The sequence below is a fragment of the Anguilla rostrata genome, chromosome 9, assembly GCF_018555375.3.
Source record: "Anguilla rostrata isolate EN2019 chromosome 9, ASM1855537v3, whole genome shotgun sequence".
NCBI classification, from domain to species: domain Eukaryota; kingdom Metazoa; phylum Chordata; class Actinopteri; order Anguilliformes; family Anguillidae; genus Anguilla; species Anguilla rostrata.
The window spans coordinates 30,192,711-30,213,829 of NC_057941.1; the positions used below are offsets into that span (position 1 = coordinate 30,192,711).

General features: G+C 41.6%; 2 protein-coding genes across 10 annotated transcripts; one reads left to right on the plus strand and one right to left on the minus strand.

Annotated features, from left to right (window-relative positions):
- Nucleotide 1: 1 nt before the first annotated feature.
- On the minus strand, nucleotides 2–6,264 carry LOC135262359 (ankyrin repeat domain-containing protein SOWAHD-like). 3 transcript variants are annotated; one of them, XM_064349398.1, is made up of 2 exons: nucleotides 6,117–6,264; nucleotides 2–2,028 (listed from the first exon to the last, which is right to left on the minus strand). In XM_064349398.1, the coding sequence occupies exon 2, from the start codon at nucleotides 1,992–1,994 to the stop codon at nucleotides 900–902; it is 1,095 nt and encodes a 364-aa protein (XP_064205468.1). In that variant the 5' UTR covers nucleotides 1,995–2,028; nucleotides 6,117–6,264; the 3' UTR covers nucleotides 2–899. The 3 variants fall into 3 exon arrangements, with proteins under 3 accessions (XP_064205468.1, XP_064205469.1, XP_064205467.1); XM_064349399.1 differs by lacking the exon at nucleotides 6,117–6,264 and adding an exon at nucleotides 2,226–2,459 and having other exon boundaries at nucleotides 2–1,960; XM_064349397.1 differs by lacking the exon at nucleotides 6,117–6,264 and adding an exon at nucleotides 2,226–2,451.
- LOC135262356 (septin-6-like) lies at nucleotides 5,656–20,894 on the plus strand. 7 transcript variants are annotated; one of them, XR_010332185.1, is made up of 12 exons: nucleotides 6,518–6,565; nucleotides 8,259–8,373; nucleotides 9,085–9,280; nucleotides 9,389–9,575; nucleotides 10,303–10,464; nucleotides 11,649–11,745; nucleotides 12,643–12,811; nucleotides 13,700–13,832; nucleotides 14,302–14,492; nucleotides 15,312–15,362; nucleotides 15,780–16,268; nucleotides 16,301–16,769. XR_010332185.1 is itself a non-coding variant. In XM_064349395.1 (11 exons), exons 1-10 carry the CDS (start codon nucleotides 6,533–6,535, stop codon nucleotides 15,313–15,315), a joined length of 1,287 nt encoding a protein of 428 aa, XP_064205465.1. In that variant the 5' UTR covers nucleotides 6,518–6,532; the 3' UTR covers nucleotides 15,316–15,362; nucleotides 20,137–20,894. The 7 variants fall into 7 exon arrangements, 5 of the variants coding, with proteins under 5 accessions (XP_064205463.1, XP_064205466.1, XP_064205465.1 ...); XR_010332186.1 differs by having other exon boundaries at nucleotides 15,780–16,264; XM_064349395.1 differs by lacking the exons at nucleotides 15,780–16,268; nucleotides 16,301–16,769 and adding an exon at nucleotides 20,137–20,894.
- The last annotated feature ends 225 nt before the right edge of the window (nucleotides 20,895–21,119 follow it).

Below are 21,119 nucleotides of genomic sequence, written 5' to 3' on the forward strand. Positions count from 1 at the left end.
ATTCAACAATAATTGTTTATTTATTTATTAATTATTATTATTATTATTATTATAAGACCAAGAAAGACAATAGGGTGTCTCACACCTTCGGTGCTTGACCCCCTAAAAAGACTGGAAGAACACAATCAGGCTCATCACATATATTCATCACCATGATTGGGTAAAGCCTACATGTGGGTAGCTCAGTTACTTGTACCTTAGGAAAAGTGGTATAAAAACAGAATCAAAGAAAATAAATTTTATCCAAAGGCCTTCAAGCTGGGTCTTTTATGTGTTTATTAACAAAGTAAGAGGTACCAGGTGCAGTAGGGTCAATTCTGTCTATTCCTACAGCTCTCCTTGCGAGGTGAACAATAATGGTCCTAAAACAAAAATAAATCGAAAATTGTTGTGCAGAATCGCTAGTTAAACTTTCAAAAGGTTAAGTTGTTTTCATGTGTTTAACTGTTGATGTTCACTATCACTAATTTCACATTAATTAGACATAGCCTAAAATAAATAATCTGTACGTAGTTCTTCCACATCAGCATGACTTGAGGAAATGGTGTTCCTCTTTCTTTTTTGAGAAGATTACAAAACATAACGTATTACCAAATGTGCTTTTTTCTGTTGAATCTGTTCAATTCTTCAAATATTCCATATGTATCCCAAAATAATCTCACTCAAACCAAAATGTTTTTTGGCGTTTAAATGACAGAAAATGATTGCGGTACTCCTATTTTACGCAGCTAAAAAAAAAAAGCATTGGACATCATGTATCGTCCTTCTACGAGTAGTGATGCATCCCCAGCGGAAACAAATGACACTGAATCGATACTAAAAGAACATCAACATTGCGGATTTTCCCTTTAGCAGGTTATTAGGGGTCAGTATCCTCTAAGTTTCTCTCTTTATTATGTTCAATATCCCATAAAGGATGCAATAAATTTTCTCACAAGCCCACAAAGTTGGTTTCTTGTAACAGGTGAGTCCTCTTCTCCGTTTGGTACCTCTTGGAGGTAACGCGCCGTAGCAACGCAGTTGTTATTTGCGTTTTTATATCCAAGAGCTCTTCCGCCCTCACCGTCCATAGCCCCAAGTAGCTCCTTTATCTCAGCCGACGCATTTGTCCGGAGGTACTGCCACGCTCTCCGTCCACTATAGTCCATAGCGTCCACACTTGCGCAAAACGCACCCACCAGAAGCTTAACTACCATATACTGACCATGCATTACCGCAACATGAAGCGGCGTGTAACCTCCACTGGCCTTTATGTTAACATCCACTGCGAATCCCTCATTTTCCACATGCTTTAACAGCTTTATCAGAGTATTGTGTTTTCCATATTTTGCCAACCAGTGAAGAACTGTGAAACCAGTAACAAAATCTTTTTTGGTCAGCAAACTGGAATCCGTCGACAGATAATCCACAATTATGTCAAAATTGCCATCCACGACAGCGAGCATCCAAGCGTGTTCTGTCGGATCCAAAGCCCAAAATGCGGGGAAATTAGCACTTTCTTCTGAAGCTGACGGAATCCCATCGCTGCCAAGGTCCTTGGAATATGCGCCAGCGCTGTCAAAAGACAGTGATAAGCTACTGAGGCCGGTTTTAGTCAACAACAGTTCCTTTAAATATTTTTTCCGCATGCCTGAGGTCATTGACCCCTTCTCAGGTGCCTGGGCAGACAGTTTTCTTGGAACCCCAGGACAGTTGATTGTGCCACTGCCACTATACAGTTCGCTTGTCTCCTGTTGCTTCTGCAGTCTGTATCTGCGCACTGAAGCTGGAAGCGGAGTGGGTATTGCTGCGGTAGCGGCGTTGGACGCACGCTGTTCCAGTGTGGCATTGCGGTCCCCTGACGATTTGTCTCTGGGTGAGTCGTGAGAGGCCCTCGTTGATGTATCGCTTCTAAATCCGTCCCCATTCTGAGCCGGCGCCAGTTCGCTCTGAGAATCTGGATTAGGTCTGCAGGTCATATCTGTTGATTCAGAGATTCCCACGTGGCTGGACATGTCAGATGGTTTTTCCTCCTAATTTGGCGTTTTCCTATAATAAATGCATTGAGAATATAAGGCGTTAGCCCATTGGAGCGCAAACGTAAAATCCCCAGCTATAAATGTGTTCTGTAAAAATGCTGATAGGCCTACGTGTTATATTATAGCTAGATTCTATACTTTAACATAAATCGTTGTATTTTGTTGAAATAAAGATAAACACAACATAATATCAGACCGAGTACTTACTGTGTCAAGCTTAACACCGTTTTAGAGCTGTTATTCAGTGGACAAGATCGAGAGTATTCCCCTTTACCATTGTTCAAACTATTAATGCAACGCTTCGAGTAGTTTTTTTCTTTTTTGACACCCTCAACTTCTTGTTCTGCTGAGGCTATAAACAGCACCACCCATTAACTGTTCCTCTTTTCACAGTCACAGTCGTTCTCAAAAATGAACATAAATACACTTGTCGAATCCGCTCTGATGAAGCAACCTAGATTTTACTATGATAGGCTACTTCAGTAATACTGAGCATTTTGCTGTGCAATGATAAGACGGTGCAAAGGAGCTTATTAGGCTAAGGAGAGCGATAGTTTACTCAGAAATATCGGGCTTTATTTGTATCATTGCGTCTTAGAAAATATTATTCCAATTAACAAGATAATCTTTTACATTAACTGCATTTACGCGAACCGTTTCAATAGCCTATTATTTAAATTATGTTTGTAAGATTAGCGGGTGCTAGCTAAATGGGTTTCTTCCTTCACAAGAATGTCAAACATGTTCTCACTCCTTTCCATTTGTAGGGATCCATCTTATGCTGCGAAAATAATTGTGTCTTTACAAGATGAGTTCTATATCATTCTTTTTTCTAAAACAACATTTCTGCCAGATCAAACGCAAACCTCTTTGCTAAAAAAAAAGCTTATACAGCGCCCCTGCCCGTTACCAGCACGAGAACCGTCAAGAGGGACTACAGTTAGACTGTTTCTGTAAAAAAAAAAAAAAAAAAAGCCTCAGCAGCCACGGTTCTGGTTCACGCTGAAACTATAATATTCTTCATGGCATTGTGTTCAAACGCATTCCACACCGACCGAGGAGGTCCTGACAATGTTTCCTGTCTTTAGCCATTGTTGTATCGTGATAATCCGGATTACAATGTAACATCGATTCACTGTGTTTTTCGCACAAAACGTTGTTGGCTGGGACATTAAAAAGACTTTTGCCCTCAACCCAAATTATATTTGACAAATCTTTAAAAGGTGCTCATGTTCAGTTCTTCAAGTAACTTTTAAATATATTCTGTACAATGAACAGCTCATGAACATCTGGATATAACAGATGATCGATGTAGACAATCTCATAGCTAGTCAATACTAACCATCCTTCAGTTTATTTTCATCATTAATCTTCTTCATCTGAAAGTTCTGCAGGCAGTTTTTTAATTTTATTTATTTCTTTTTTTGGGTGTGAAGCATACGCTCACCACATTTTTCACACATTGCTCTTGACTGAGCAATGCAGTCCTCTTTCTTTTAGTGGCCTAATTGCTTGTCTGCCTAGTAAAGCCAGTGGGCGACACAGTCTTTCCTAACCTCTGGAGGTGGCCTTGATTCCCTTCTTGTTGCCTCCTCCAGTGAAACTCCACAGAGCTTGGTTGGCATTCCAGTCACTCACTGGTTACCTGTGTGGAATTGAAAGTTATATGCATTGCCCTTTGAGTCACATGTACACCTTGTAACCCCACTTATGGGGCTTGCTTGGTTTGTTTGTTTGTTTTCAGACACTTCTTTCCTTTGTAAGGAATGCTTTGCTCAGCCATGCTGCAACTGTCATCCATTGGAATTCTGTTCATTCTCTCCAGAGCAGAGTTGAACAAAGGCTCTACTTTCGACAATGCATCTCTCTGCATGGGTCTTCAGTGCTGTGGTGTCGAATGCTGTCATTAAAATGGAGGTTAGATTTGATTTGCTCCCAGCTTCTCATGGACATTGCATCAGCTATCTTGTCAACGTGCGTGTCTGCCTGCCCAGCAGATGGGTGTTGATGGACACCGGAAGAACAGTCCCAATAAACTGCTCCATCTCAGAGATTAGTTCAGTTTTGCTTGGGGGTGAACATCTGCCTAAAGTACTCACTTGGCATGTGCAACTTTTCCACTGAGAGAAGTTGTCCTTGCCAGACTGGGGCAGGATAGTGGACACAAATAGGAGTTTTCCATGGCAACCTACAACTTGCTGTCCCTGACTGAACACGGTCCTTGTTTTCATTCTCACTCCTGTCATCACTTTCAGTCTAATCCTGTGCCAGTCACATTTCACAATCTGAGCTGCTGCCCTCTCCGTCTTCACTGCCCTCAGGAATAAATGCAGCCTGGCTTTTCTTAACTCCATAAACCTTACTGACACCAGTCTAAATGATAAAAATGCTTACTTCATCTGACTTAGCATTAGCCACAATAGTGGCATATTGTGGTAAATATGCTTCCCCTTGTGGGACATCACAACATTCACTTTTTCAGTGAAAAGGCATCTTTAAAAAAAAATTATTTTTTTTTACACCATGTGAAAAGTCTTTAAAAACCTTATAAAATATCTTAAGATATCCAGATTTTTTTTGATCTTATCCACTTCAGTACTAACTTACCATGACACCTTTCAATCCTGTGACCTGAAAAGCATGGCACCCTCTCTGTTACTTCCCCCAGGCGGCAAAAGCTTTACCACATGACCGAAATCTTCCATTTTATTTGTTAAAGGGGAAGTCAAGTTATACATTTAAGTGAATATTGCTTGGTAGAAAGTTTAGGTTAAAAATACAGATTTTAAAAATATTTTTTTTAAATATAAAAAAATAAACTAGCACTACTTGCACTAAGGTACAGCCATCTTGGGACAAACCAGGTTGTGACATCACTAGGTTGGTTTGTCTAGGCTGCTCAAGCTATTTCTATTGGTAAATTACTGACTTTCATTGAGTTTAATGATGAATCATAAGGGGAAAACAAAACAAAACGAAGAACCTTTTTTATTGCTCCAGTGATGCTCAAATGAGTATTACTGAATATAAAGGCCTTAACCAGAGCTTTCCAAACTCAGTCCTGAATTGCAAAAAATCGACAGCTGTTCTTTGACATGTTTAGTGTCTTATAAGGGATTGTGTACTTGTGCCCAAATTATGTGGGAAATGTAGCCTTTAAATCGATCCTCCATAAATGCAAATACTCACTTCTGTACAAAACCGCTTTACCTGTTGTCGGTACTAACTAGTTATACGTAATTGCGTAAATTTAGGTTACATTATGGATAACGTTCATTCAGACTACTTCCGAGCATCTCAACATTGAATTCATTACAAAACGCTTTGAGTAGTCTACTTAATAAATTGTTTTTAAGCGTGTCGTTTATTTAACTGTAGTGGCCATGTCTGCGATTAGTTTATATAATACTTTTTAAGGCAGTTTTCATTTTCAGTATTAACTTAAGGCCTCTTTTTAGTTTTAGTTTTCTTTTTCTTTCTTTTTTTTTAATAAACGTGGAATGAACCATTTTGTGGGAAATGAGGGGGTTAAATAATATTAGAATATCTCCAATAAAACGTTTTAAAATATGGCATTTCACATTGCGGGAGAACTTGACATTTTACCTCTGATCTAACTTAAGACAATTTACGAACTTCCATGCGGTCCTGTCTGTGACAGCGTTTGACAATTATTGGTACATTCTCTGGCAAAGCGAGTGCTGCGCAAATGCACCCCCTGCGATTCTCTTCGGGTCTCATTTGAAGACAAGAGTAGACCTACAATGGCAGCGACTGAGATTGCCCGTCAAGCAGTAAGTCCAAATCGGATGCCAAAGCTGCTCATTTTCTGTCTCGATATCTACTATACATTTCACGTTTATACATTGCTATAGATAAAGAGGTCTCTACGCGACATTTAAAGTGTCTTTTTTAAATGCATCTTATTAGCTTATACTGCTCCATCAGTGCTTCCTTTATATGAAAGTTACTGCTCGAACTAACCAACCTAGCCAGTTATTTCTGTTTGATATCAAGGTGCACAAAACCAACGTGCTAGCTTGCCGAATAAAACCATTTACGATCAGTGATATGTGGAAGTATTAAATTGTAGCCTACCTGTTTTTGTGGCGCCGTAGCTTGTGGTAGTTATTGCCACGACTGGACAAAATTTCGAACAGTTATAGCTTACCAGTAGCATATATAAAATTGGCAACAGCTTGTAGCTAACTTGGTATTATTATGTAATCATCTGGATAATGCAGGTGGTACATTTGTGTTTGTGAAGCCACACAGATCAGTATTATCAGTTGGATCCTATCTTCATTAAATGCTAGTAGCTGTCGATTGCTAATTTCGTTTTGGCTTGTTTTCGGGTTGTAGCTACGTTAACATGGATAGCATGCTAGATGTCACATTAGGGTGCGAACTGTTTCAATTAGGCTAATTAATTTTTTTGTGCGAACATCATTGTAATTAAAGGAGCGGGTGAGCTTCATTCATACGGTGATTTGGCTCTGCTTGTAGCTTTAGTTATGGACGATGCACGATTCAGATTTCACACTCAGGTAGTCGGTGCACTTGCATCCAGGACTATGACAAGTTGTATTAATAGGAGCGATGCCAGGGTCTTTACTTGGACAAACAGCAGTGAAGGCGATCATTAGTTACATTAGCATTACCATTGGTTTGGTTTGCATAGTTTGTTTGCAAAACGTCTTTTAGCCTAAGGTAGGTAGTGTTAAGGTAAGGTGTATGCTGATAAAAAACATTTTAATGTTACCCTTTTTAGCTCTGGAGAGACGACTGCAGATGTGCTCTCTTCAGTGCTTACTCGAAGAAACAATTAATTCGCCTATCAACAGCTTACAAACACAGTGATGTGCAAGGTCTATTCCAAAATAGATAAGACGAGTCTTCATACTTTTTAAAATATTCCTGAATTTATTCAGATGAGCTCTCAACACGTAGTTCTAGTCATTGGCTGTTTGTCATTGGTTTTGATCGTCATGGTTTTGTTGCTGGTGAACTTCTCTCCTGATGATATAAGCACAGTGTAAAAGCAAAGTATGTTTATTGTTCTATTGTGACACTTTCAGTGTTACAGTTTCTGTTAAATGAGAGGCATGCTTTGTGCTGGATGGTGTGCTGTTCTATCACAGAACTTGAATGAACCATGTGTTAGTCTTGTGACTGCTCTGTGAGGTGGTTCTGTATATGCCTCATTTAATAACTATTGCTGTGGATAATCTCTCAGAATGAACATGTTTTTGAACTGTGCTGTCAGTTCCAACAATCAGATTGTATGTGCAACAGTTATTTTAACTGTGAACCCCAATTCCCAGAGGGTGTGTGGAACATAGACAGTAGAAAAAATGGGTGTTGAATTGATCATTGAAAGGAATTGTTCTTTTTTGTTTTTAAAAAATGTATATTATTTCTGTCAGTTTTGTGCATGATCGAGGATATTTCTGTTATTTAGGGAAATATTTGGTGACCTGCTGACTTTACAATGATTGGTATCATGGTATTTGAGGGTTTTTGGACTACAACAATGAAATAGCCTACAATTTACTCCAATGCAGCTTGTAAAAAAAACAACAAAAAAAAAACACAAAGTGAATTATATCTATAACAGTAGGTCTGTAGGTTTTCCTGTGTGCAGTGTTTCTCTCTCTCTCTTTTCTCTCTCACACACACACAGACTCCCTATTTCTCTCATACTTATACACTTCCCTGTCTTACATACGTACATACATTACATGCATAAACACACACACCCTGCTTAATCGCTCTCATACACACACATCCTCTCTCTGATAGCACTGTTTGTAGTGTTGGCTGTTCAGGACTTCTAGATTTGAGATAATGGACAGTTTAAGCAGACTGCACTACAGCCGTTAAAAAAAGTTAGCAGACAGGAAACAGGAAGTGGTTTTTGCTGTACCTAAGCGCTCTGTGTGCCGTTATGTGACACTGAGCATTTAGGTGAAGCACCCAGAAAAGTTTGAGCAGTAGTATATGTGACTCAGACTCAAACTTTATGATCAAAAGCAAAAAGTGTGTGAGGTTTCCAATGGCGATTTTAACCGTGATGTTCCCATTGATATTTTTATTGTAATGCCTTCTTCTCTGTGCACATAGTAACCATATGTCACAACTTTGTCCTGGGTCATGTGCCACAGAACATCAGTGTGTGCAGCCCTGCATGTGCAGTAGGTGCAGAGTTAAACTGGTGCATTCTGGGTAATGTGTTTGCAGGGAGAAGGAACACGCTCTGTCCCCCTCAGTGGTCATGTTGGCTTTGACAGCATGCCAGACCAGCTGGTCAGCAAGTCTGTCAGCAATGGCTTCTGCTTCAACATCCTCTGTGTAGGTAAGGGAGCGCCCATCATACCCCTTTCTTTCCCTGTTCTGCCCATCTATCTCCATCTGGACCCCTCACTTATCTTACATCATGTTGATGTAACTCTGTTAGCTATATTAACAACTAAAGCAAATGACAGGTTGCTTGGTAATTCATAAACATAAGTTTAAAGCTAGAAAGCTAGATGGTTTAAGAAATGTTTAGTATTGCTGAATAAAATTTTTTTTAAAATTATGTTTGAAAAAAGTAGTATTCAAAAGATGTGACATACCAGTATTTAGGTGGATAGGCACCATTGTATGTTCTCCATTTTTTGTTACTTTTACCGCAGTTGCGCAATAACTGAGTTAAATCCATTGTGGACAGAAACAGTGAGTATTAGTGGAGTGTGTTTTATTGCCATTTTAGCACTCCGTTGAGTTGTATTACATTTTTGATTTATTAATATTGTCATTTTGTTTGAAATGCAGGAATTATTGGCCTAAATGGCAACATTTTCATAGCCTACATTTAGAAAATGCAGATTCATGAAAACTAGTGCAGCCTGTGATGCTGATGATGATAGTGACTGTCACCCATGATGAGAGTAAAAATCCCCTTTTTGGTTTTGTGTTGTTCATTTCTCCTGAGCCTAAGTGGGGATGAGGTGAGATGGTGAGAGGGAATGCGGGAGGTGAGGTGTGGTTCTGTGCTGACCATGCGTGCGTTCTCTGGCATTAGGGGAAACGGGCTTGGGGAAGTCCACTCTGATGGACACCCTGTTCAACTCCAAGTTATCGGGCGAGCCCATGCGGCACAGCCAGCCCAGCGTGCAGCTCCAGTCCCAGACCTACGAGCTGGAGGAGAGCAACGTCCGGCTCAAGCTCACCGTGGTCAACACCGTGGGCTTCGGAGACCAGATCAGGAAGGAGAACAGGTGGGCCTGGCGTGGCTGCGCTTGTGGGAGCAAGTGAATGTGTGTGTGGATGTGGCATTACTTGTTGTTTGAAAGTCAGGTGTGTTACCGGCATGTTCCTCTGTGCAGTTACAGTTCCATCGTGGAGTTCATCGATGCGCAGTTTGAGGCCTACCTGCAGGAGGAGCTGAAGATCAAGCGCACTCTGCACAGCTACCACGACACGCGCGTGCACGCCTGCCTGTACTTTATCGCCCCCACTGGACACTCGCTGAAAGGGCTGGACCTGCTCACCATGAAGCAGCTGGACAGTAAGGTACTGCAGTGCGCCTGGGCCGGGGAACCATCTCGTACTGTTGGGAGTTTACACTGCTGTTATTATAAAAATGCTCAGGTGAAGAGGTATGCCTGGGTCATCTTGTGAGAAAACAGCAAGAGCATCTTTAAACCTTCTTTTTACCTGGCTGCCATTTTCTAACACAGACTGAATACCGATCCTTTCAGGATGCATCCTGGTTCCCCTCCCACCCCCAATCCCTTGAACTAATGTCTCCAGTGTATAAATTCAGGTTATTCCGGTATTATGGTTGTATATTTTTTTTATGTGTTATGGATGTTATCTCCTGTGCGCTCAGATTTGTATTTAGGTTCTTATTTAGGATAGTTAATTTGCTTTTGGCTGTAGTGATGTTGTATGTACCCCCGCTGGTCTGGGAATGTTGTTAGCCAGGTCTGGCATAGTTGCGCATATGTGAACACACTTATGTTCTCTTACACTGTAAACCACTCTGGATAAGAGCATCTGCTAAATGTAGTCATGTCATTTTGTTTGTGGCATTATGTAATGTTTCGCAAGATGTTATTAAAATATTTATGTTATCTTTGTGGCTTTTTATATTTTTAATGAAATATTTTGTGAAAAATTTCCCATTTACATTATTTCTAATGCATGTAAGCAAATGTGATTTTTGTTCAGGTTTTCAAATTTTTGAATCTGATTAAAAGCAAGAAGGTTAAAACAAAGATCCTCTGTAATGTTGCAGGTGAACATCATCCCCATCATCGCTAAGTCAGATGCCATCGCCAAGAGCGAACTCCAAAAATTCAAAACAAACATCACCAGCGAGCTGGTCAGCAATGGTGTGCAGATCTACCAGTTTCCCACCGATGATGAGACAGTGGCTGAAATCAACTCAACAATGAATGTATGTCTGTGTAGTGTGTCTCTCTCTCTTTTTTTCTATTCCTTGCCCTAGAACACCCTCAGTTCCGTTTCAGTCAGTTGCTATTGCTGCAAATTCATGATACAGCTTGTAAAGCAGAGGTGTAATATGAGGGTTAGAGTCAAACCTGTGTGAAACAGGTGTAATGTCAAGGGTTGAGTTAAACCTGTATAAAGCAGAGGTGTAATGTCAAGGGTTGAGTTAAACCTGTGTAAAGCAGAGGTGCAATGTCAGGGTTTGAGTTAAACCTGTGTAAAGCAGAGGTGTAATGTCAAGGTTTGAGTTAAACCTGTGTAAAGCAGAAGTGTAATGTCAGGTTCTGAGTAAAGCTTGAGAATGGCTAACCTCTTCATGTAAATGACCCTGAACCCTGAGGCTCCTGGCCCCTTGTGGTTCCTTTGTAGCTGTAATACCAGATCTGGAAACAGCATTAAGGTAAAACTTGCGCTGTGTTCAAACTGCTTTATAGTGCAAGCAATGTGGTGAAAACATCCTGGTACAAATGATGCAGACATTTGCAGATGCAGCTATCTGTATTCGTAGCCATCCGCAAAGGTGGAGACAGAAGACCTGATTGAGTTTTATGCTGTAGTATGCAAGTACTACACATCTGCATGAAGCACATTGAGTTAGCAAGCAACTAGCAATATGTGAGCATGTGAAAACAGTGAAACATGACAGAAATGGCAGGGTAGATTGAGAGAACAGTCTGTGTTTACTGGCAGCAAATATAAATATGATATCATGCATGCAAAAGTCACTTACATTAGTTACACAAATTGGCAGTTGCATTTTCAGTTTATTCTGGTTTCCTGTCTTTTCAAACAGAAAAAGCTATGATCATGGAAACTTTGAATTTCCTGTATAAACCTAGCAAACAGGAAAAAAACTAATAGCCCCAGTTACACATCCTGCTGTGATACGTGTAGTGAAACTAGTGTTTTTGCTCTCCTGTCTAAATGTAGAGCAGTCTGTTGTAATTTAGTACACTAAATGTAATGCTGTTCTCAGTGTAGTTACGTCACAATGTGAGGTTTCTCTTATGGTACTGAAGGGTAATGATGGAAATTATTTTTATGTTTGAGTGTGTGTGCATGCATGCACGGCTTTGTATGTTTTAGTGTTGGCTTGCGAGTCTGAGTGTCTGTGCGATCTCTGCTCTGCAGGTACACTTGCCATTTGCAGTGGTGGGGAGCACAGAGGAGGTGAAAGTTGGCAATAAGATGGTGAAAGCACGTCAGTACCCATGGGGCATTGTGCAGGGTGAGTTTCAGCCACATCCACGCAGGAAGTGAGGTCACACCCAGATGGGAAGTGAGAGACCCACCTGTCTGTCAGCCTGGCCTGGGGCTGCTTCCTCCTTTACAGAATTAACCCGCTCGGATGCCGCACACACGCACGCATGCACGCACACACACACACATTGAATGGAACCTGTTATGAGCCCATTCCCCAATGTTGCTCACTGTCCTCCTGGCTCCCTAATGATATTGTAAGCATAATCATGATCTTACCGTGCTAGACGCTGTGAGCTTGGGAGAGGATCTTAACCTAATGGTGTTGAGTATAGAGGGAGTAAAACATAAGGGGGAAAATAGGCAGTTTAAGTAGGGTGAATTCTTTCATTCACAGGCAACACCCTTTCCATAGAGGGGCTTTATTTGTTTTGGTTGATGGGTGTGGAAATTAAAGAAATGAAAGACTGATGGAGGCAAATCACGTGGGTGGAATCTCAAACACAACAAAAAAAGAAACAAACTATCAAAAGAAACCAAATGGGTTAGGGAGAAAACAGCCAAATGCCATTCCGACCACTTACCGTTTACGCTCACTAAACCACCAGGAAAAGCTCTTCTTCAGTCAAGAATTATACCGCTTGTTTCACCTACAATAACTGGCTTAACCTGGTCTTCCTCGCCTGTTAAACCATCTGCCATATGACTTCCTCTAAAAGAGAGGAACAGCCCTACTACATTTTACATCCTGCAGTCCCTGCCAAAATACAGAGAACTACAAAAAGTACACTGTCTCAGCCCTGGGATTGCTAACAACCACAATCACGAACGCGCGTGTGTGCGCGCGCAGTGCACTGTTTGTTAATGGCAGCGTATGCTTGTGACATACGGCGTGTGGGTCATTATCGGCGTGTGCGTTTTGCAGTGGAGGATGAGAGTCACTGTGACTTTGTGAAGCTGAGGGAGATGCTGATCCGCGTGAACATGGAGGACCTGCGGGAGAAGACTCACACGCGACACTACGAGCTCTACCGCCGCTGCAAGCTGGAGGAGATGGGCTTCAAGGACACCAACCCCGAGTGCAAACCTTTCAGGTGACTGGCCAACTGCACCTGTGCACACCTACAGCCTGACTGTACACTACTAACACACAGCTACAGAAGCTGTACCCTCCTGCTACACCTGTACACAACTACTCATCCTGCACACACCTACAGCCTGACTGTACACTACTAACACACAGCTACAGAAGCTGTACCCTCCTGCTACACCTGTACACAACTACTCATCCTGCACACACCTACAGCCTGACTGTACACTACTAACACACAGCTACAGAAGCTGTACCTCCTGCTAACCTGTACACAACTACTCATCCTGCACACACCTACAGCCTGACTGTACACTACTACACACAGCTACAGAAGCTGTACCCTCCTGCTACACCTGTACACAACTACTCATCCTGCACACACCTACAGCCTGACTGTACACTACTAACACACAGCTACAGAATCTGTACCCTCCTGCTACACCTGTACACAACTACTCAGCCTGCACACACCTACAGCCTGACTGTACACTACTAACACACAGCTACAGAATCTGTACCCTCCTGCTACACCTGTACACAACTACTCAACCTGCCTACAGCACACACCTACAGCCAGGCTCTGTACCACAAACACACAACTACAGAAGCCATACATACGTACTCAACCTGTACACACCTAGTGCAACTGTACACACCTACAGCCTGGCTGTGCGCTGCAAACACACAGCTACAAAACCTGTACACACCTGCTACACCTGTACACAACTACTCAAGCTGTACACATGTGCTCAACCTGTACACATCTACTGCGCCTGTGCACACCTTCAGCCTGGCTCTACACACAAACACACTGATACAGAACCTGTACACACCTACTCAAGTCAGAAAGACGCATGCTCTGAAACACCCCCTTCGCTGCACGCTGTAGCCTGCAGGAGACGTACGAGGCGAAGCGGCAGGAGTTCCTGGGGGAGCTGCAGAAGGAGGAGGAGGAGATGCGGCAGACCTTCGTCCTGAGAGTGAAGGAGAAGGAGGCCGAGCTGAAGGAAGCAGAGAAAGAGGTGTGTGTGTTTGTGTGTGTGTCGTACTCCATGCATCTATATCTTTTTGTGTGTCTGTCTGAGTTTGTATTTTTTTCCTTGTGTGTGCATGTAAGTGTGTGACTCCGGTGTGTGTGTGTGTGTGTGTGTGTGTATAACTCAATCAGTCATCACACTGAGAAGTCGTCACATTTTCCAGTTGCACTGTAGCTAGCTAGGAGAGAATCTCATATTGTCCCAGCTGAAATGGTTGCTACCTAATGTTAGCCAAGAAGTCTGTAATTTTTGCCTAACATTAGATGTTTGCTAGGAGTGTGAAGTTGCAGTAGAGATTAGAATCTTGAAACAGTTTTGAAGAGATTGTGTAGTATTTGAGGATGTGTGCTTTTCTAATCATGAAGGTTCATTTGCACTGTAAGCACAGTATTAAATATGCTTTTTTGACTGTCCTCCCATGGAGAGTGTTGACCCTTGTGCTCTTGGATCTTAGCTGCATGAGAAGTTTGACCGTCTGAAGAAGCTACATCAGGAGGAGAAGAAAAAGGTGGAGGAGAAGAGGAAGACTCTGGAGGATGAGCTCAACAGCTTCAAGCAGAAGAAGACTGCCACTGAGCTGATGCAGTCCCAGAGTATGCAGGCAGGGGGCTCCACAACCCTCAAGAAAGACAAGGAGAGGAAAAAGTAGGTATAGACCATGGATACTCAAATCTGGACCTCAAATCCAAATCTGGCCCTGGTTTTTTTCCCCCCAGGTAATTAGCTGAACAATTAGTGTTACTGATTGGCCAGACTGTATTCACACCTGACTCCCAGGTAATGGAAGGGTGGAAAACCAGCAGTTCTTGGACCTTGAGGGCTGTGATTTGAGTAACAGGAGTATAGACCTTCCTGTTGCAGGTGCTCAGGCATATCTGCACCAGAGTGTACTGAGCACTCTCTCTCATCCCTTCCCCAAAGAATCAAACCCACCTGAAATGTGCCTTTATTAACTCACTGCTGCTGAAGTGCATTTAGGGAGAGCGTACTTACCGCAGTGGTCAGTGCCTCTTATTGGTTATTTAAGATGATGACGTTCGCATTTGTTTTTGTGCATGTGTTTGTGTGTGAATGCAGAGATTGAGAGAGGTACAGTATTATGGCGAACTCACTGTGAGACTGTGGGGAATACAGTATACTGGGACTGCTGCTGTGTGGCCCTGTTGTTTCACCCCAAAAGGAAGTTCTTCTGTTTTCTCCACTGCAATGAGCTCCCAGTATCACTCGGGAGCAAACATGGTACTCCGTGAGACGCATTCATGCGAACAGGAGTCACTCTGTTCCCTCCTGCAGAAACACAAGACGTTTATATAGGCTGATGCAGTGAACGATCACAGTGTATAAGGTGTATCAGTAAATACTGTAGGAATGCAGACTCTCGGCCCCTCGGATTTTGCGCGCCAGGTTTGCGTGCAGCGGCACCTGCTTCAGGCTAACGCGTGTAACACGTGCACTGTTTTCCAGCTGACTCCTCCCCCTGCCCTCTGCATGCTGCATGAGTGAATCCCACCCATGGTAAGACTAATAACCTCCTGCACTAATAACTAACCAATAAAACTGACCGGTCATAAGTACTCACTTTGGGAGGATGCCTGTTTTGATTTTGCATGTGGCCAGATATTCACATGGCATGTCACGGCATAGATTTAAACTCCGTATGTGAAAGAATTGGTCATTTGGTAATAAGTGAGGCTAGCCATGCTCAAGCTTACAGTAAGGCATGACCTCCCCTACCACTCGTTTTCTACAGGCCTGACCATGACCGCTCTGACCATGTGCTGTTAAAGAAAGCATTGTCAGAGCTTTCTTTAACAGCATATATGGGAATTATTACTAACATTATGTCGCTTTTTGTTGGAAGGAATGGTCATTTTTTATTTCTGAATACAACTAAAAACATTGATCATAATTTTATTTTTTTTATTTGTTCAGGCTACCTGTGCAACGTCCTGCACCGAACTCCCAAACCCGCCACTTCCACGCGCCACCCTGCCCCAGCCTCTGCCCCTTTCCATTTACCCCCTCCTTCCTGCCCATTCACAGTCTGCCCCTCCCACATCTCCTCTTGCCCCTCCTTCATCTTTTCTGTCCCACTCCTTATCCAAAATTAAGCCAGATTGTCTTGGTGGAAGAAGCCATAATGATAACGGGACTCAATGAGATGATTGTTAATGATTCAGGTGGATGTTTTCTGAAGGTTTTAAGAGCATTTCACTATCAGTATCGTTTTAATGCTTATTTTTGAGACTGTTCTGCTCAGTTCTTTGTTGTAGAAAGTGGATTGTGTCGCAGCGAACGTGTATGTGTGAGTGGGTGTGAAAGAGAATATGAATGTGTGTGTGTGTGGGTAGAGAGAGGGAATGTGTGTGTGTGTGTGTGTGTGTGTGTGACCGAGACAGGGTGTGAGTGTGTGTTGTGTGTGTGTGTGGTGTGTGACGGGAAGAGGGTGTGAGTGTGTGTGTGTGTGTGTGTGACCGAGACAGAGGGTGTGAATGTGTGTGTGTGTGTGTGTGCGCATACATACGTAGGTATACACGCTTGTGTGTGAGGGAATGTAGCAGTGACTGAGTTGATAGTTATTTGTGTGAGTACATGTGGCCTAAACGATGATGCTTCGCATTGAGTTTACATTGTCATGCAGTCACAGCATTGTATCCCTTAACAACCTAATGTTTTCTTCCCAGAATGCAAGTGCCAGTGACGATGCTGCCTAGTTCCCCAGCTATATCCCTTTCTGTCACCTTTCAAATACGCCATAGCCATATTTGTTGTGTTCTACTTTTAGTTCAGCAGTTGGTTTTTATAGATTTTTGTCTAAGCAGGTTTTAAGATAAATATGGCCAAATAAGGACACCTGATGGTTACAGAAACGCTTTCTTAAAAATGCAATAAAGAGCAACAGTTGCCAGTTGTTTAAATGGTTATCGTTTATCATTGTGTTTTCATTGTGCTTTACTTCAGCCATCTAAATCGTCTCGTCTTTATTAAGTCATGAATCATACAGAGACATCAGAGCATTTGGATTAAGTATATGTGTGACAGAGAAAGGCAGAGTATGTTTTTTACTCTATAAGTAGTGTGTGTGTGTGTGTGTGTGTTACAAAAAGTGGTTTAGTGTGTGTGTAAGCGCGTGTTTTGACATTGACTTTGGCTGCATTTAGACTGCAGCTGATAGGTGAGAATTTAGTACAGATGTTTTTCAAATTATGTGAACATTGGAAAAACCACATGGAGTTGCATCTTTTAAGTTCCGATTTGTGCCACGTCTACGTGGAAATAAATCGGATGCGTAGTCATGCGACTTGCGTGGAGAAGCTCAAATCGGAATTGTTCATTCCACACGTGATAAGTACGCACACAGGCGTTTGCCAGCTGGGCGAGATGTGCTTTCAATCAAAGACAGGATTTGGTACAGAATGGAATTCCCTGTCCAACCGGATAAACGCCAGTGAAGAGATTTTTGGATCACTCTCCATGCGACAGATTAACGTTATAATTCTGCATTGGCAGTACTGTTGCATTGCATTGAATATGAACAGTCAGCCTAAGAAAATTGGATCTGAGCAAAAAATCTGAATCCAGCGTTAGGGTCTGCAATCTGAACATAGCCATAGAGTGGTTAGAAGGTCTCTTTTACATTTAAGACATCCCTGACTTTAAAAAAAATATGGTGCCATTTATTGTATGTTTAACTGAATTCTCAAATAAGGAATTCAAGCGTCTTTGTATATTATTGAAAGAGGTAGAGTGTGTGTGTGTGTGTGTGTGTGTGTTCAGTTCCCTCTACAGATCTAACATCCTGTAGGTCTTTATTCCAACCCTAACAAAGCACACCTTTGACAGCTAGAGATCTTGTTGAGCTGCTCATTGGTAGAATCAGGTGTGCGAAATTAGGGTTTAAATGAAAACCTTCAGGTCTGTAGATCCCCAGGAACATGGTTGGGCAGCCTTGCTCAGGATGATGTGTTAAAGTGGTCCAATGCTCACTGCCTGTTGCCTCTCTTTGGTCCACTGACTGTAGGCTTCAACACAGCAGGCCAGGCCAAATGTGAATTTGAAATACTTTTTAAATGCCCAGACAATTTGAAAACACTCAAGCAGATCCATTTGGTTTTCATTGGCTCACACAAAACTAATGGAAATGTAGAAGCATATGACAGAGAAGAAATGGTTCTGAATGTTTGTGAAAATTATGTGTTTGTTTTTAAACTGTGTCTTAAGAATACAGGTATTTCAGATGGAATATTTGACACAGGTCTACGCCAGACCCCCTTTGTTGAGGGATAAGGTGTGCTGGTATAATCACTCTGATTCTAACTTAGAAGTAATGTCAAGCATCGGGAACAAGAAGCTTATTTAAATTTAGTTTAAAATTATGCCAGTAGTGTGTCTGTTTGGGAGCAGACTGGTATGAGGTTATTGTCCTGATCGCTGCCCTGTATTGTTATGGGACAGGAAGTGGTGTGGGCTCTTCTGCTTATCATTGGTCTGACTGTTAGAAGGCAGGGTCTGGGGTGGGATGCCCCTCCTCCTCCTCACTGCTCTATATATTTGCTTTTCCTTTGCAGCAACCCATGGCTCTGCACTGAGTAGTTGCTCTGCCCCCATGCACTGCCCCCTGGCTTACTAAGGGACAAACCTTGGAATTGTGGGTAATGCGGTCCAGAGGCTGAGGAGAGGCAATGTTGATCTTGTCTTGCTGAGTTACTGACAGTCACTATGCATTTATAGATGAATTAGATGCAGCTCTAACCGCATGGCCTGCTTGTTCTTACTAAAACACATCTCGCCTAAATGACTCATCATAGATATAATGTCTCTAAAACTGTAAAATGAACTAATATACTATTTTGCTATTGAGGATAGAGATGAGAAATTCCAGATTTTGCTTTAAAGGGAACTGGATAAGTATCAACCGACAATTCCAAATTAATTTCTCACTCATTTACCATTTGAGAATTGCTTATGGCTTTGTTATTTGTTTTTAAAAGGCTGAGATGAGAAATTAGAACACTATCAGATTGCTGGTTCTCTGGCCAAAGTCCCCCTTTATGAAGTGATATTGACTGTTCTTGACTGTTCTCCTATCTAAAGAATGTGGTTTTAATTGTCCTTAGCTTAGCATTCATTTATTAGCATTGAGTGGAATGCCTTACTTTCAAGCATGTCAACAACCATTGAAATCCCTGGATACTGCGAGCAGCCAAAAATTAAATATCACAGAACTCTGTTGTCTTGGTTAAAAAATGGCCTCTGCATTTTAAATTTGAATACCAAAAAAATAACTAAAAGCTCATTTTGAAATTGGAACTAAATGAAAGATTTTCCACTTGAGTGATTCTTTTCCAGTAGGGGTACCCATTAACCAATTTGTAGCCCGTATTTATTTATTTTATTTTTATTTATTTATTTACTTTGGTAGACCTTACTTTTTGTGTCATTATGCAGCTAGCCATTATGTATCAAATGGAACTGCACAGGTTTATAGTTATGGAGTATAGTTATGTTGTGCCTTGTAGGGATTTGTAGGGACAAATTAAACAAACATAATTTGAATAACGAATAATATAAATAATTTTATTGTTATGTGTGTATATACACTTAGTAGCCTCTTTATTACAGTAACTAGAACAGCCTGAATTCTTAGCAGCATGGATTCAACAGGGTGCTGGAAGCATTCCTTAGGGAGTTTGCTCCATGCTCACCTGATAGTATCACACAGCTCCCACAGATTTTTCAGCCACACATTCATGCTGCGAGCCTGTGGAGACTGTGCAGGCCATTGGAGTAAACTGAAATCTTATGAAGTCATATTTGCGGGACTAGCTTCAGTTGATATATGCTTTGTGACATGACACATCAGCAACAATGCTTAGGTATGTTGTGGCATTTGAATGATGCTCAATTGATATTGAGGGGCCTAATGTATGCCAAAAAAACATTCCCAATCACAACATTCCAAGTGTACAATGCATGCTAAAATTTTCCCAGTCTCTAGTGCCTTGGTAGTATGGACTAACTCAGGTGTGGGATTCTATTTAAGTGCCATTTTAACATGGTCTGCTCAGTTAGCTAGGTTACGCTAGTAATCACAAACCTCCGTAATGCACTGCTCTCCCTGCTTTGGGGAGCTCGAGCATTCACAGCCTGTCTGCGGGAAGCCCACTGCAGACCCTTACCCTTTCACTGAAGCCGCTGCTCTCACTGGCTGCTCCTTTTAAGTTGCACTTCTTTGTCTCTCTCATCCCCCTCTCTTTCTCTCCCCTTTCTCCTCACTCTCTCCCCCTAGCTTCTTTTAACATCTCTGCTGTGTCTGAAGAGGGAATTGCTGCTGTCCCAAGAACAAGGGCCTCTACATCCTTCTTCCTGTTTGTTCCATATCCCAGTCTCTTTTTTAAATGAGTAATGAATTTCATTTCTGTTGTTTATGTTGTCCACCACACAGTAGTTCATATGTGAGCCACACATGTTAATAGCATTTAAAAGCCACATACAAAATATATTTTTTTGATTAAATGAAGTTTTCTCACAATTACAATTTTTTAAATACCATGTGGGCCACATATGGGTCCTCACAGTAGTGTGCATTTGAAAATAATAGTACATATGCCTTCTCTAGGTGGCCCCTCCATGTCTTCCAAACTCTCCGCAAGCCTATGTGCTTATTTTTCATGTGCCACTATGTTCTTCTGGAAGATATTTGTTACTGATCACCTGACCTTTGGTCATACTGTTAATTCTGACAAATTTACTAAAATGTTTGCCAAATTTTAAAATGAGCTGTATTGCGCTTGTTATTTTTTTCCATTCAGTGACTTGAATATTGTGTGCAGTCATATAATGTATTTTGTGCTTTCTGGAATGAACACTTGCTGAAAGGAATTAGCATGAATAATTTACTTATAAACAGAATAAAAAGTCCAGTATTATTATTATTATCATTAAGTTTTTTAAATCATTTGTACCTTCGCTCTCCCAATGCCCCTATTCAAGGGCACTGACACTTATATTTTTATTGTGAGATTATAAATAAAATATGGGAAATTGTGATTGTGTTCAACTCATGGTTAACAGGAGTCCTGCCAATGAGTGTCTGGAAAGGAAAGGCTGGCTGCCGTTTCTTGCAAAAATTCCGGAGCCTTCCATAAGGGCCAAGTTAGAATCAGTCTTAGGAAAAAAAGAATGATTTCTCTCAGGACGCATTATGTACTGGTGTGCACATTTTTTAAAAAGCATTTGACAAAAGTTCCACTCCAAGAACTCATTGCCAAA

Excerpts from the sequence above, each read along its gene's own strand:
- LOC135262359 (XM_064349398.1), bottom strand. The coding sequence starts at position 1,994 with ATGTCCAGCCACGTGGGAATCTCTGAATCAACAGATATGACCTGCAGA.
- LOC135262356 (XM_064349392.1), top strand. The coding sequence starts at position 6,533 with ATGGACGATGCACGATTCAGATTTCACACTCAG. Across the intron at positions 6,566-8,258 it reads GATTCAGATTTCACACTCAG|GGAGAAGGAACACGCTCTGT; the intron begins GTAGTCGGTGCA and ends ATGTGTTTGCAG. Across the intron at positions 8,374-9,084 it reads CTTCAACATCCTCTGTGTAG|GGGAAACGGGCTTGGGGAAG; the intron begins GTAAGGGAGCGC and ends CTCTGGCATTAG.